General features: G+C 42.6%; 1 protein-coding gene across 2 annotated transcripts; it reads left to right on the top strand.

Annotated features, from left to right (window-relative positions):
• The first annotated feature begins 1,295 nt into the window (after positions 1-1,295).
• Positions 1,296-13,443, top strand: CREG1 (cellular repressor of E1A stimulated genes 1). 2 transcript variants are annotated; one of them, XM_060234474.1, is made up of 4 exons: positions 1,296-1,629; positions 8,479-8,598; positions 9,622-9,806; positions 11,390-13,443. In XM_060234474.1, the coding sequence occupies exons 1-4, from the start codon at positions 1,366-1,368 to the stop codon at positions 11,391-11,393; spliced, it is 573 nt and encodes a 190-aa protein (XP_060090457.1). In that variant the 5' UTR covers positions 1,296-1,365; the 3' UTR covers positions 11,394-13,443. The 2 variants fall into 2 exon arrangements, with proteins under 2 accessions (XP_060090457.1, XP_060090458.1); XM_060234475.1 differs by lacking the exon at positions 11,390-13,443 and having other exon boundaries at positions 1,325-1,629; positions 9,622-10,346.
• The last annotated feature ends 611 nt before the right edge of the window (positions 13,444-14,054 follow it).

The following is a 14,054-nucleotide window of genomic DNA, read 5'->3' as shown; positions in this document are numbered from 1 at the left end:
CTGTGCAGTTAGAGTGTTGGGCAAGGATCTTGGAGAGGAGAGGTTCAGTCCCCCACTCTCCCATGGAAGTCTGCTGAGTGACCTTGGGCAAGTCTCTCTCCTTCCCTCACAGTAATGCAGAACAATGCTTTGGGTCCTCATTGGGGACAAAAGTGAGGCATACATATCTGTGGTAGAATATAAATTTGTTTTTATTGTGCCACAAGATGCCTTTTAAAAAAAAGAAACAAAACTCTGTTCACTTTGATTTGCTACTTGTGAAACTAATAATCATAACCCCCCTCCACCCAGTGTGGCTCAGTTCCGCAGGTTGATCATCCTGCGTCTGCAACAGGACTCCACCAAATATTTCTGGGGCAATTATCCAGCAAATTCGACTTTCCGCTTTCATATCCAACAGCCAGGATTCTTCCCAAGTAAACCGAGGGAACAGCGCGCTCTGGCGACAGGTAATTTTAAAAAATTCAAAATAAGCAAGGCAATGCTTCTATCATTTATTTAGAAAATCTACATGCCACCCGCGTATGGACAGCTTCCAAGTAAAATAAACCCTTAACTATTTTTCTTTTTTCCCTTTCTTTTTTGGGGGTTAGGATTAGGGTTAAAGTGGTTTGATCAAAAGCCAGGTTAACTTTAGAAAGTCCAGATTTTTTTTTTTTAACCAGGTATTGTGGGGAAAAGCTAACCGAGTTCGCTGCTGTAAGCATTTTATAACTTAACTGAGATGCAGCAGTTTTGACAACTTAAACAATTAGCAAGCAGGTCGACACTTCTGCCAACAGATGCCCCCTCCCCCCTTTTCCGGTGATTCTCACTTTCTAGGACCAAAGCAAACAGCGACTGCAAGCGACTTTACAGGCGCTAAATCCTTGACATATTTTCTCTGAACTAACTCCCGCCGAGCGGCGTGAGCACTCCCCGCCCCCCTCCCCCGGCAAGCAGATAAGGACAGCAAGACTAGTCCCTTGAGAGAGAAGCTTCCCCTACATTTGAAGCAGGATCCCACTTTACTTGCTGGGCACTTGAAAAAGCGCCCATAGTTGAGCCAATATTGACCCAAGTGTTGCCGCCCTCCTGATCGGATCGATTTTCACCTCTGGTCCCCCTAGCACCATTTCACAGGACCGGGGGATTCAGAAGCCCTCTGCCATTGGTAAAGGGCCAACTAATCCCCGCCCATCTTGGGTAGCTACCTTCAAGTTTTCCCCGCCCTCACCGAGTTCTCATTGGTTAGAATCTGAGAGCTGTGTGTCCCTATTGGCTAAAATTCTCACGACCCGCCTCTTACCGGCTTGTTTTCTTCCGCGTAGGAAGGGCAGCTTGGCAGACAGGCGGCCGAGAGCTTGTGCCGTGACCCTGCGCGCGATGTGGCCGCTCTGGGGGTTGCTGGTGCTGGCGGGGGCGGTGGGGGCGCGTCAGGTCCCACCAAGCAACGAGACGGCGCGGATGGCGCGCTTCGTGGCGCACACCTGTGATTGGGGCGCGCTGGCCACCATCTCGACGCATGACCCGGTGCGGGGCCAGCCTTTCGCCAACGTTTTCTCCATCAGCGACGGGCAAGTGTGGAACAGCAGTGGGGTGCCCTACATGTACCTGACCGCCAGAGAAATCTCAGTGCAGGATCTGCAGGTGAGAGGCAGGCCACGGGGCAGAGCGTGTGTGGAGCCGCCTCGGGACTCGGAGACTCCAACTTGTATTTCACTCCGTCCATCAGGAATGAAATACACCCTGCAGGTGTTCAGAAATCCTCCGGCGTTCACTTTGCAGATTGCAGGGCTCAGCCCTGTCTCTGAAAGCAGGTGATGAAGAGGCTGTGCTTTGAGCACAGGCTTCAGTTAAGTTCTGCTAGGAATGCCCGGCCAGTGCTTGTTCCTACGGAGTGCTACAGAAAGTGGTTTCCAGCTTCATTAGGCTGCCTTGTTAATTTCCCCACGAAATGGTGTGCATGTCTAAATTTCTCCACAAAATGGTGTGCATGTCTATTTGTTTGCTTGCAGTCGTGTTCTACTTTTTGATCCAAGCTTACAACTTCATAAAATACAGTTGTTATATTAACAAAACAAAGCAAAACCCTTACAGTTAAAAGAAATGAAACCCCAAGAGAACCCATGATAGATGGGATGGCTGGGAGAGGGAACAGGAAAGCAATATATTTTTAAACCCTAGGATTTAAAAAGCTACAAGCAAACTGAAACAAAAGCAAACATCCCATGCATATATGAGCTGACCTGAATACAACTGAATTGCTTTCTGATATGTAAGCAATGCTGCCTAAGATTGCTAAATTGTATATGCCCTTGAAGTCTTAGCAGATACCTTTGCAAACCACTTACAGAGAGGAGCATCAACTGAAATTCTGTCTTTTACCTATGAGGGTAACCAAAGACTAAATCTGACAGTCTTCTTTTCCCCAGTAGGTTCAGGAAGAAAGTGGCACTAATTTATGGATAAGATTTTCTTTGTGTTGTTTCCCAAGTAACAGGGGCATTTGAGATCTTTTTTCTGTGGGTGAATTGCTAATTATTTCTGTTGGTTGGTAGAATGTGCATGATGACATAAATAAATGGCATTTCAAGCCCTCATTATCTGCTTTTTTGTAGAAAGTATGCATATTCTATAGAGAAAAAAAAGTAGGAGACGACTTGTAGCATAGAAGTAGCTTGCCAGGCTTGAGCGAATCTAGCTTAAAATCCGGAAAAGCCTTTGTCACTCTAGACTACCTCTCCTTGTATCTTGGCACTCAAGAACCATTATTATAAATTCAAAATATGTTTGTATAGGGCACCCACATAAGCCTTCCAATTACATGGATGTGTGTGCTTTGGAATACGTGTGGCTACTACTTATAAATGCTACTAGTAAGCAATGTTCCCTCTAAGTGGCAGTTTTGTGAGCAAAAATTCTACTTTGTGAGCTACTGGTATCAAAGTTGTGAGCTACAGGCATTAAAGTTGTGAGCTACTGCATAAATTATTGTGCTCTGGAGTCAATTTTCCTGAGCTAAGACAAAATGTGTGAGTTGGAAGCTAAAAATCTGTGAGCTAGCTCATGCTAACTCAGCTTAGAGGGAACACTGCTAGTAAGTATATTTTGTGCTTAGAACTCTGTTGACTGTATGATCTATTGGTCTGATGCAGTAAAACTGTTAGAATCAGCACTTCACTAATTTTTAGTTAACAGCCTCAATTAGTCCAGTAGCATGTTAGACACCAACAAAATTTTCCTGGTTATAAATTTTTGTTAGTCAAAACTTACTTTGTCAGAAACATCAGGTACTCAGATATTTTATTGGTCTTTTAGGTGTCACTGGATTCAAATTTTGTTCTGTTACTGTAGACTAATGTGGCTATCCACCTGAAACCTATTTTAACTCGTGAATCATTCCCACTTGTAACTGTGTGATAGCCTAGGTTGGAGTTTCTTAGTTTGTTGATCCTGAAAACACATTTAAGAAATATGGGGAGAGGAGGGGAATGCTTCTGTGGCAATGTCCACCTATCATAATACAATAAAGTAGTGGTGCACTATTCAACCTTTGGAATGAAGTTGAATCACTGCCCCTCTTTTGGAATAAGATTCTGGATAGACAGGCTCTTTAGTTTCCAAAGAAAGTATTTTTTTGTATAGTATATAAACATAAGACAACATGACTTTTAAAAGTGTGAGCCATTATAGTGTCAGACTAGGATATGAGAGATACAGGTCTTATCTGCACTCTGCCATGGGACCTTGCTGGGCTGTCATATGTACTCAGCTTATCTTACCTTACAGGGTTGTTGTGAATGTAAAATGGAGGTGAGGAGAACAGTGTTAATCTCTTTGTGTCCCCACTGGGAAGAATAGTGGATCATAAATTAAATTTAAATTTAAAAACCCTACAGTTCTATTACTAAGTTCTTTCCCCTTCCTCCTCTCCATCTTTGTGAGTGCCTACATTTACTTTAAATTTGTTTCAAAAAGGGGAAGCACTGCTGCCAACCTTTGAAAAATGACAGGTGATTAGCACGAATAAACCATGTTTGTGGGAGGGAGAGAGTTGCTGTTCATTTGTACATGTTAATATTCAGACAGTTTAAGTGCTTCTGGAGTCACCTGGTCACTCACTGGGTTGTGAGGAGACCTCATACCTTTGTCTGCAGTGGCCAGCTAGGCTGGACTTGGCTGGTGCTTTGAGCAAGAGCTAGATTGGCTCCACACTGCAAAAAGGAGGTGTGGAAGTGCCAGGCCAAGTTGACACAGTGCTGTAAGAGGAGACATTCCATGCCTTCTCACTCAGCAGCATCCTAGCCAGATCCAAGCTGTGCTGTAGGAAGAGGCATGGGATCTCTCCTCTCACAGCTCCCAAGTTAGGCCCATACTGAGTGGGACTCTGCTGAGCAGCAGAACATGTAAACTTCCTTCCCATTGCAAAGTGTGCTAGTTGAATGTGCAAGCCAACAGGCAAAAACCCAGCTGGCCATAAAATGGCTCTGTCCACTTCATTCACACAAGTGTGGATTAAAATTGTCATTGATTGCCTGCATTCTTTGGAAGGGTGCGGAAGCACCTCCAGGTGGGAGTTACAAATGCTCCATGCAGCACAACAGCTTCTACCAAATTGTGTTACACTGTAATTAAACCAGATTTTTTTTTCTATATAGTGTCAGATAGAAGTATTGGCTTGAGAAAATGCATGAGGAAGTGATAGCAGTAACCTTGCTTCTGCCATATGAATAGGCTTGCCAGGTCCAATTCAAGAAATATCTGGGGACTTTGGGGGTGGAGCCAGGAGCAAGGTTGTGACAAGCATAAGTGAGCTCCAAAGGGAGCTCTGGCCGTCACATTTAAAGGGACGGCACACCTTTTAAACACCTTCCATCCACTGGAAATAATGAAGGATAGGGGCACCTTCTTTTGGGGCCCATAGAATTGGGCCTCCTAGTCCAATCTTTTTGAAACTTGGAAGGTCTTTTGAGGAGAGGTATCAGATACTATAGTGCAAATCCGGTGCCTCTACCGCAAAAAACAGCCCCCCCCCAGCCCCAGATACCTGTGGATCAATTCTTCATTATATCCTATGGGAATCAGTCTCCACAGGGAATAATGGAGTGCCCAGCAGACATTTCCCTCCCTGCCCTGCTTTCTGATGACCCTGAAGTGGAGGAGGGCCTCCAAACCAGGGGATCCCCTTCTCCCACCTGGTGATTGGCAACCCTACATATGAAGCAAAATGGAAGTGTACTGACCCTATTAAGATGTAATACGTAACCATTTATTTTCATTAGGTATGGTTATCATTACATGCAGTCTACAAGCTAAAATGGGGAGTGGGGGAAAACATGGCTTCATATGGGTTTTGAAACCATGATCAGTCCATCAAATTCTTACTTGTGCATAGCTGCACACCAAGAATTTTCCAAGCTGAGCTGCACATTAGGAGGACTTAGTTTTACTATAGTTGGAATTTTGAAGATGTGTCTTGGATGGACTTTAAATGAAATAGGTTTTTGACTCATCACTAATATTCCTGTGTTACATTGAAATATTTATTTTGAATTTAAGTTGTAAATTATTTCACTCTCTTTAAAAAGAATTGTTCAACATATTTGATTATATTCAAGTGGTTTTGAGGCTGGTTTATCACAGAACCCTTTTGGTTCTGTCTTTGCCACTTTCATCTGTTTTTCTTTTTTGGTTGCTTAACCTCCAGGTGAGGCCTGGATATCTCCTGGAGTTACTGTTGATCTCCTGGCTACTGTAATCAGTTCCCCTGGAGAAAATGGCTGCTTTGGTGGATGGCATTATATCTTGTTAAGGTCCTCCCCAGGGTCCACCCCCAAAATTCCAAGAATTTCCTTACCTGGACTTGGCAACCCTACAATTTACTTGCAGGGTTGCATAAGGTTGCAGTAGAGCTGGTTCATGGTTTAGCCATCTATTTGCAGTGCCATGACTGGAATGAGGTGGGAGTTCTTAACATACTCTTGGATATTAAATCAGGTTGTTAGGACAGTAATTCTTGGGATTAACTTTCTTCTCATTTGTAACATCAGTACTCTACCTGCGGTGCTCTTGGCTTCCACTGTTACGACCTCTTTGTTGTGGTCTTGCAGGTCATCTGAGAGCTTGCCATGCTTCAAGAACCACTGTGGTCCAGTGAGTTCCCCGTACCTCCTCTGTAATCATTGATAGAGTGTCACAAAGCCTACCCAATTTAGATTGTCACTTATCATGCTAGATATCTATGGGAATTTCTAGCAGTCATAGGAAACCCTTTTCATATATGTTGTTATTCCTTCATATATCCAGGTAAGGACCGGATCTACAACTTTTTTGAGGGGGGGACAAAATTAAAAAAATGACACCCCCATATAATAGAATGGACTCCAAACCCAATTTGGCACACACACCCCTATTTTGGCATCCGGGGCAAGCACCCCCTCTGCCCCTCCCTAGATCTGGCCCTGATCCAGGTCTCCCAGGACACATTTTGTGAGTGACTGGTAGCCAGCTGACTGCTGCAAAGCAACTTGCACATCTCCCAGAAGACCAGGGGAAAATAGCAAAAAGATCTGCTCTTTACTAAGTTATTTTTCATAGTATTTTTCTCTATGCTGCTTGGCTGTTAGCTTGATTTCTGGTGGTCTACCTAGTCCATGTTCTTTTACTAGGACAGCACAAAACTTGTTAATATGGTTGGAGGAAGGAGCAACTTAGGATACTATTCATTACTCACTGACAGAAAATAAAATTGGGTTTGACCAAAGGGGCTTAAAGGAAGCAAGTAACACCACATTCCTTCCTAGAAACTTAGATCTTATATTTGGTTTATCATGATCAAGGAAAGCATCTGTCCCTACATGAATTCAAGATACTGACTCTTGAACAAAGCAGAACTTACATCTTATATAAGCAAAATTACATCATTATAGAAAACCAACATATATTAATTAACAATTATTAACAACCCAGTACTACATTGAGTGAAAACCAATTAGACAGTGTCATCCAGCTCCTTCTTAAAACTTTTCAAGACTTCTGCTAACTTGTTTGTCTCACATTAAACTGTTTTTCTTGCATAAATATTTGCTAGCAAATATGTTGATACTGCTGACAAGTTTATTTTAACCTTTTAGCTAAATAAGATATGAGTTAAATTCTTTCCCTAATTCAGCAACTATCTTGATACTTGCACAGCTAGTATATTTCTATTATGGATTGCTTCAGCATTCTTAAATGGCTAGGCTGTAACCTCTTGTTCTTGACATTTTCTCCTCGTCAGCAGTGCCTCCCATTAAAGGAAAGGTTGGTGACCTCTGCAATATATGTAAGTCACAGAAGCAGACTGTCAAATCTTAACACTTCAAAACGCAACTTGTTTCCCTCTACAGAAGAGGAAGGAGCATTTCAAAAGTGCCGTGGTCTCTTATCACTTGCAGTACCAAGGACAGCTGTATGGTGTACCATCACGTGGAAACATCTGCTTGTAGATAAATGACTGAGCTGCTTCTTGGAACTTACTGCAATGGGCTGATATTATTTGACTATGAAATGCAAGCTTCTTTATGTTATGCTTAAATAATGTGCTTCTGATATTTCGTCCCCCCGCCCTGAAAAAATTAATAAGGAATTATCCAAGTGGTCATTAAACCCTTAAATTTGTGCTGGGGTGTGTGTGCAGATTTCAATGCCACATGACTTTTATGACCTAATCAGGCAACCGCTTGAAAATTCCTGTATGACAAATATAATGAAAACTTTTTGTTTTAGCATGTTGGAAGCTGGTGAAGTTTCTGCACAAGCTGTCAGTTGGAATAGGGCGGAGAAGGAGATTTCTCTGTTCTCACTGCTAGGGAGGAACACAAACCAGCTGTTGAACTAAAGTCAGTCATAAATTATGGCCAGTTTGGAGTCCACAAAGTGATGTTCACAAGCTAAAGAACCACCACAAATTTACATGAGTTTGATGTAGTTCGTGATGGTTCCTGGTGGTTCATGAAGAGCAGAAAGCTGGGAATAAGTGGCCCTAAGGCAATTTAAACCTCTGCTTTCTGCTCTTCACAAAAACCACAAAAAGTGGCAGGGAACAGAAAGCAGAGGTTTAAATGGCTCTGGGCCTTAAACCCCTTCTTTCTGCTTCCTGCCACTTTTTTGCAGAAAGCAGGGGTTTAAATGGCTCATGAACTGATACAAACTGGTTGGTTCACAAACCAGTGTATCTGTTTGTGACTCGGTTAGTGATTCAACCATGAACTGAATGTCCGTCTCTACTCTGCAACCTCTTGTAGTGTGGTGCTTTTTCCCCATGATGGGCTCTTGGCATTTCCTGGATAAGCAGAGGATGCTGATAGGAAGGGTTGGCAGGGAAAAAATCTATTCCAATTCCTCATGCAATATTTGTTGTTGGATGCAGTATCTGATGGCACCTTGTAATATGTTCAACACCCTAGACACACTGAAATACTGGTTATGAAATCCCCTTTGCTTCTTGTATTTCAGGTTAATGCGAATGCCTCCTTAACACTCTCCTTGGCACAGACTTCGTATTGCAAGGATGAGAAATATGATCCTCAGAATCCTCTGTGTGCCCATGTGATCTTCTGTGGAGTAGTTGAAAAGGTAAACTGTAATATTTATGGTGTCAGAACTGAGATGGCCCTTTCTTGGTTTGCCACCTGTCTAGCCTCATATCAAGCAAGCCCTCCAAAGATTTCCTGAATGGCTGGGTAGGTTCATATGGGATAAGGTATACTGGCCCTAAGTTGCATATGGCTTTAAAGGTCAAAAACACCTTGATTTGGGCCTAGAAGCAAATAGAGAGCTAGTATAGATAAGCAGCCCTGTGGTGCAGAGTGGTAAAGCTGCAGTACTGCAGTCCAAGCTCTCTGCTCACGACCTGAGTTCGATCCCAGTGGAAGCTTGACTCAGCCTTCCATCCTTCCAAGGTCGGTAAAATGAGTACCCAGCTTGCTGGGGAGGAAAGTGTAGATGACTGGGGAAGGTAGTGGCAAACTACCCTGTAAAAAAGTCTGCCATGAAAATGTGATGTGACATTACCCCAGAGTCAGAATGTCTGGTGCTTGCACAGGGGACTATCTTTTTTTTTAATAGATAAAACAAGAGTGGAGTGATATGGTCTCTGTGACCCACTCTAGTCAATATTCTGGCTGCACATTCTGCACCAACTGTAGCTTCTGAACAGTCTTCAAAGGCAGCCCACATAGAACACATTGCTGTAATCTACTCTGTATATTATCAGGTAATGCACCACAGTGACAAGATTTTTTCCTAGCCAGGAACGGTGCCCCCTTTGTCTTTGGGGGAGTGCAACCCCATCCTGAATGGGGGAAATCAGCATGCTTTTCTCATCAGCAGTGCCCCCCACTTCTACGCCACACATTGGGCTGCTTCTGATACAGCTGGCAGTTCTAAGCAGTTTATGATACTGCATGGGAACCTGTTCCAAGAAAGTAAGTTAACAATTCTATTAAGACCAGTGCAAGCTCCTTGTGAGATGGTATGCACATCTGCAGATTTTGGTTTGTTTTCCCCCAGTCTCGGGCCTCCTCCTCAACCTCTACGAGAGAGCTCATAGGGAAGGTTAAATATTGTGTCTTACATAATCTGTACTTTGTTTTCTAGGTGACTGGAAGAGAAGCAGACTTTGCAAAGACAGCACTGTTCAGCAGACATCCCGAAATGAAAGACTGGCCTCCTGATCATGACTGGTTCTTTGCCAAACTCAACATTACCAACATCTGGGTCCTGAGCCATTTTGGGGGGATTGAAGTGGTGACCCCTGAAGACTATTTTAATGCCACCCCTTAGTAAGTATTCGGTTTCAGTGCACTTTTTTGGGGGGACTGGGCTTCTCATTTATTGATGGTCTGGTTCCATAGCACTTTTTTCATGGAGGACATTTTCAAAAGTGATTTTACTTGATCTTTTGGGAAGCCGTCATTACACAAAGACCTCAATTGTTTATCCTCCAAAAGAGATCCTGCCTCCTCTTCCCCACTTATTGTACTATATAATGGATGGTCAAACTGTGGTTCAGAAGCGACATGTGGCTCTTTCACACATATTGTGTGGCTTTCAAAACCCCCACTGCTCTGTTGGCCAACTTGGAGAAGTCATTTGTCTCTTTAAATCGCTTCTTCGAGCTAAGCCAAGCCAGGAGCTTGGAGAATGCATTTAAAGTGAAAGTTGCTTTCTTTCCATCTCTCCCTTCCCCATCCCTCTCCCCATCTATTTGCCTGCCTGCTCTCAAACCTCTGACATTTATTCCTGTGTGGCTCTTATATTAAGCAAGTTTGGCCACCTTGCATTATATGTACATTATTATAATAAATTGGGAATCCTCAAAATGTGCAGAGGCTGATCATTGTTTCAGATAGGAAAGACTAAGAGGGAACTGAGTGCTGTTAAGATCTCTCTTTGTGTAATGGTTAAGGTAAAATATGGTGAAAGCTCTGACTAGGACCCCACAGTGAGTGGAATGTGCTTCAAATCTTTCTTGCCTCCCACTTCTCATTAGTGGCTCCCTGTGATCTCTGGAATCTGATGCTGGTCATTGAGGGTGGGGGGAGTCTTGTGGATAAAATGTTGTATGAGGCAGGGGAATTCCCCCCCTTTCCTTTTATGTGAATGCTTGCTGTACTTCCGCTGACAGAAGGGAATTTTACCTGATTCCCCCTCTTCAGTGCTGACCTCCATGGGATTTTGTCCCCACCCTCCATTATAGGCTTTTGGTGTTTGTGGGAGATCACAGGGCTGCTGGATAAAGGCAGGAAAGGATTGGATTCATTGCTGTGTTTATAGGTCCAAGGCCATGTTTCCAGTAAAGTAGATGCTTGATACGTTGTGGTGAAGCATTCAAGATACTGGGCACAACCTAGCATAAGAACATACAAACTTTGCTGGATCAGAGCAGTGGTCCATCTAGTCTAGACTCCAGCATCCTGTAAAACACAGTAGCCAAACAGTTCTTCTGGAGGGCCAACAATAGGACATACATACCAAGGCCTTCCCTTCATGTTGCCTTCTAACACTGTTATTTAGAGGTCTGTCTTGAACCTACTGCCCATCAGCTTCAGTGGATACCTTTGAGTTCAAGTATTTTGGGAGAAAAAGTTCTCTTTGTGACCTCTCTCCACCTCATGGAAAAGTTAATTAGTTGCAACTTCCTGGATTTCAATAGAGTTAGGAACAAACTAAGATTTCCTGTTGAAGGGACATAAAAGTGCTGTCCTTCCACTGGATTGTACCCCTTAGTTTAAATATAATCCCAAATATTGTCACCCCACCCAAGTGGTTTCGACCAGTGGTTTGTAGGGGAAAGTATCAAAATACTTAGAATATACTAATGCCTGTATACCAGTTTAATTACTTTTCTTTTTACTCTTTGTAGTTGAGGAAGATTTTTGGATAAAATGAGTATCCATCAGACAGCTTAACATTTTGCAATCCAGAGCCACAGATGCTGGTGAAGAAAAAAGAATTCTGGAATGCCAAATCTGTGAAGTCTTTAAAAGTCCCTGATGGCATTACTTATGCTGTACAAGCTCTGTGCAACCAAGCTTTTTAAATCTTTGAATCTACACACTAAAGGGAATCTTGATTTTGTGCTGCAAGTATTTAGAGCACTGCAATATGTCAATGATAGTGTAATTAAGTTTGCTTTTGCCTCAACAAACTTATCTGAAGAAAAATGCCAATGAGAGCACCTCCCTACCTTTGGAAGGAGAAGCGCCAAAAATGCAAAAGGGAGTAAGAGGGGGAACAGGAAGCAGGAAACCCCAAATTTAATGTAAATTTTCAGCATCATGGTCTTAAGAATGCTTTCCTGGGAGTAAACCCCATTGAACAGACCTGGGTAGGATTTCAAGTACACCTGTTCAGGATTGTTGTCTCCGTTGTAGCAGTAAATAGTACCCTCTGTTGCGGGCAAAAATCTCTATGTGCACAAACCAAGCAGATCTAAAACAGAGCTTGAATTTAGTCTAGTTGTCTACGCACAAATGAATTTGTGTTGTCACAACTACGAAGCCCCACAATCTGTTAGGGGATGTGCCCTCAACCTTGATCCAGGTAGGACTATCTTGTGTGTGAACGGACACCTCTGCCAGCAAGACAAATTTTGGATTGGAAACTAGACATTGCAGGCCACTGCTATTTTTGGCTGTGTAAACCTAGAACTGTCTCGATCACATGTATCTGTATCACAGAAAAGCTGTTTAGCAGCAACAGGGCATGTAGATAAGTGGGACTGAACTCATTTCCTGCCCTTGGCTTATGCCCATGTCCCCAAGTGCTTCTTGTTTAGTCAGTTGCAACCAGAATCTGAGCTTTGCTGAAGAGAGAAGCAGTGAGTTGAGCTGTAGGCAAAATTCTGTGTTCCTTTCCCTTGCATCTTTTTTGTTATTATAAACAGACCATCAACACCTCTTTTCTTTCTTCATGATTTGAATAAGTTCCATGTTTATCCACAACTACTGCCACCAATCCTGGTTTGCTACAATGTAAAAGAGTACCTGCTCTGCTGGAGGCGTATCTGCTGATAACTCATGTCTGTAGGCTGACTTTCAACTTGCCTGGTGTTGTTTCCATTTTGGAGCATAGTCTTTATAAACATCTGTGTGGTCCCCAAGTCTGACCTTCATCTTCATTTGGAAAAGAAACTACCCAGTGGTGGAGTGCAACATGGCAAACGAGGCTGTAAACTGTTGATGCTGACTAGAAGTGCCCTCATATGTAGTATCTGAAATAATCTACAAAAGTGTTTTTGAGGGAATTCAACTTTAGCACCAGTTGGCTGCAGTGCAGATGGCACAGTGCAACATGCTTGAAGCAAACCATAAAGAAGGAAGCAGAACTCATCCATGAGAGAGAGGATGGTGCCCAGAACTGGCTCCCAGTCTCCTGTCGTTGGCTGGTTTCTCACCAAGGATTTCCCACGTTGCTGCTATCTGGTTCAGGTCATTTTCCCCATGTCTCCACATGGTGTCATCCTCTGTTTGTGCACAGGCTATTAAGGAGCCATACTTTCCAAATGAACACCTTATTTAAACCTGTAAAAACACTATTTTCTGGGGTGGCTGCTATCAGCATGAACACTTTCTTGTGTCTGAAGGGGTCATGGCAAAGGAGAAACAGCATGATTGTAGGACTTTGGTGAAATGGTAGTCAGTTATTCTTTTCATTTGTTGATGATCCCAAGGGACCAGTCCCTGGCAATAATTAACAGAAGAGACTGTTGTATGGGCATTTTTTTAATAAAATCGCATCAGCATCCAGACTATGACAGAAAATCATCCTCATGTGGAAGTAGCTCTTGATTAGAAGGTGAGAAATATTTGGATTCACTACATCACACTTGCCTAAAATAAGTAGTGAAGCAAATTGACTCTCAAATGCAGCATCATATTTGAAATGGACTGAACAATAAATTATGTCACATCTTGATTTGTGTAATCTTATTATTTCTATCAATTGCTGATCTAGGTAAAAAACTACCCATTACTGCATGATTGCTCATTAACCATGTTATATGCAATCAAGAGAGATTTCGTTAGTGAGTCATAAAATACATAGTCTATTATGGAAGCCTTAGTATGCAAAAGAAAACTGAGCCCTAGTCTTGTCTCCCTTAATCAGTTCATGCATTGAGTGTACATGGTTCATATCATGTGCAAGCTTCATCTCCACTGATGGGTATTGCTGTTCTATGTTAAGTCTTTCCTTTCCAAAGAACAAAAAAGAGAAGGGGAACAAAAAACTTGACCCAAGAAATATGAATTAAGAACTTGAAAGATTAAATATATACAAATAGGATGGCTCAATCTTAAAACTAATAGGTGTAGAACACTAGCATATAGACAATACAGGTTATCAAAAATACACGTATTTATTACACAGTCTTTCCTTCATATACTCATGAGGGGCATGGAAAGAAAATGGAACAGTAACCACAAACTTAAATGGTAGCCTGATTCCATCCACTGACAGTCATAAACTGGCTCTGTTCTTGTTCCCTTTCACAACGGATTAGCTATAACCATGGCTGCTTTCACACA

Source organism: Heteronotia binoei, chromosome 3, assembly GCF_032191835.1.
Source record: "Heteronotia binoei isolate CCM8104 ecotype False Entrance Well chromosome 3, APGP_CSIRO_Hbin_v1, whole genome shotgun sequence".
Taxonomy (NCBI): Eukaryota; Metazoa; Chordata; class Lepidosauria; order Squamata; family Gekkonidae; genus Heteronotia; species Heteronotia binoei.
The sequence above is the reverse complement of the archived record's forward strand: the minus strand, read 5'-3'. Positions and strand labels throughout refer to the sequence as shown.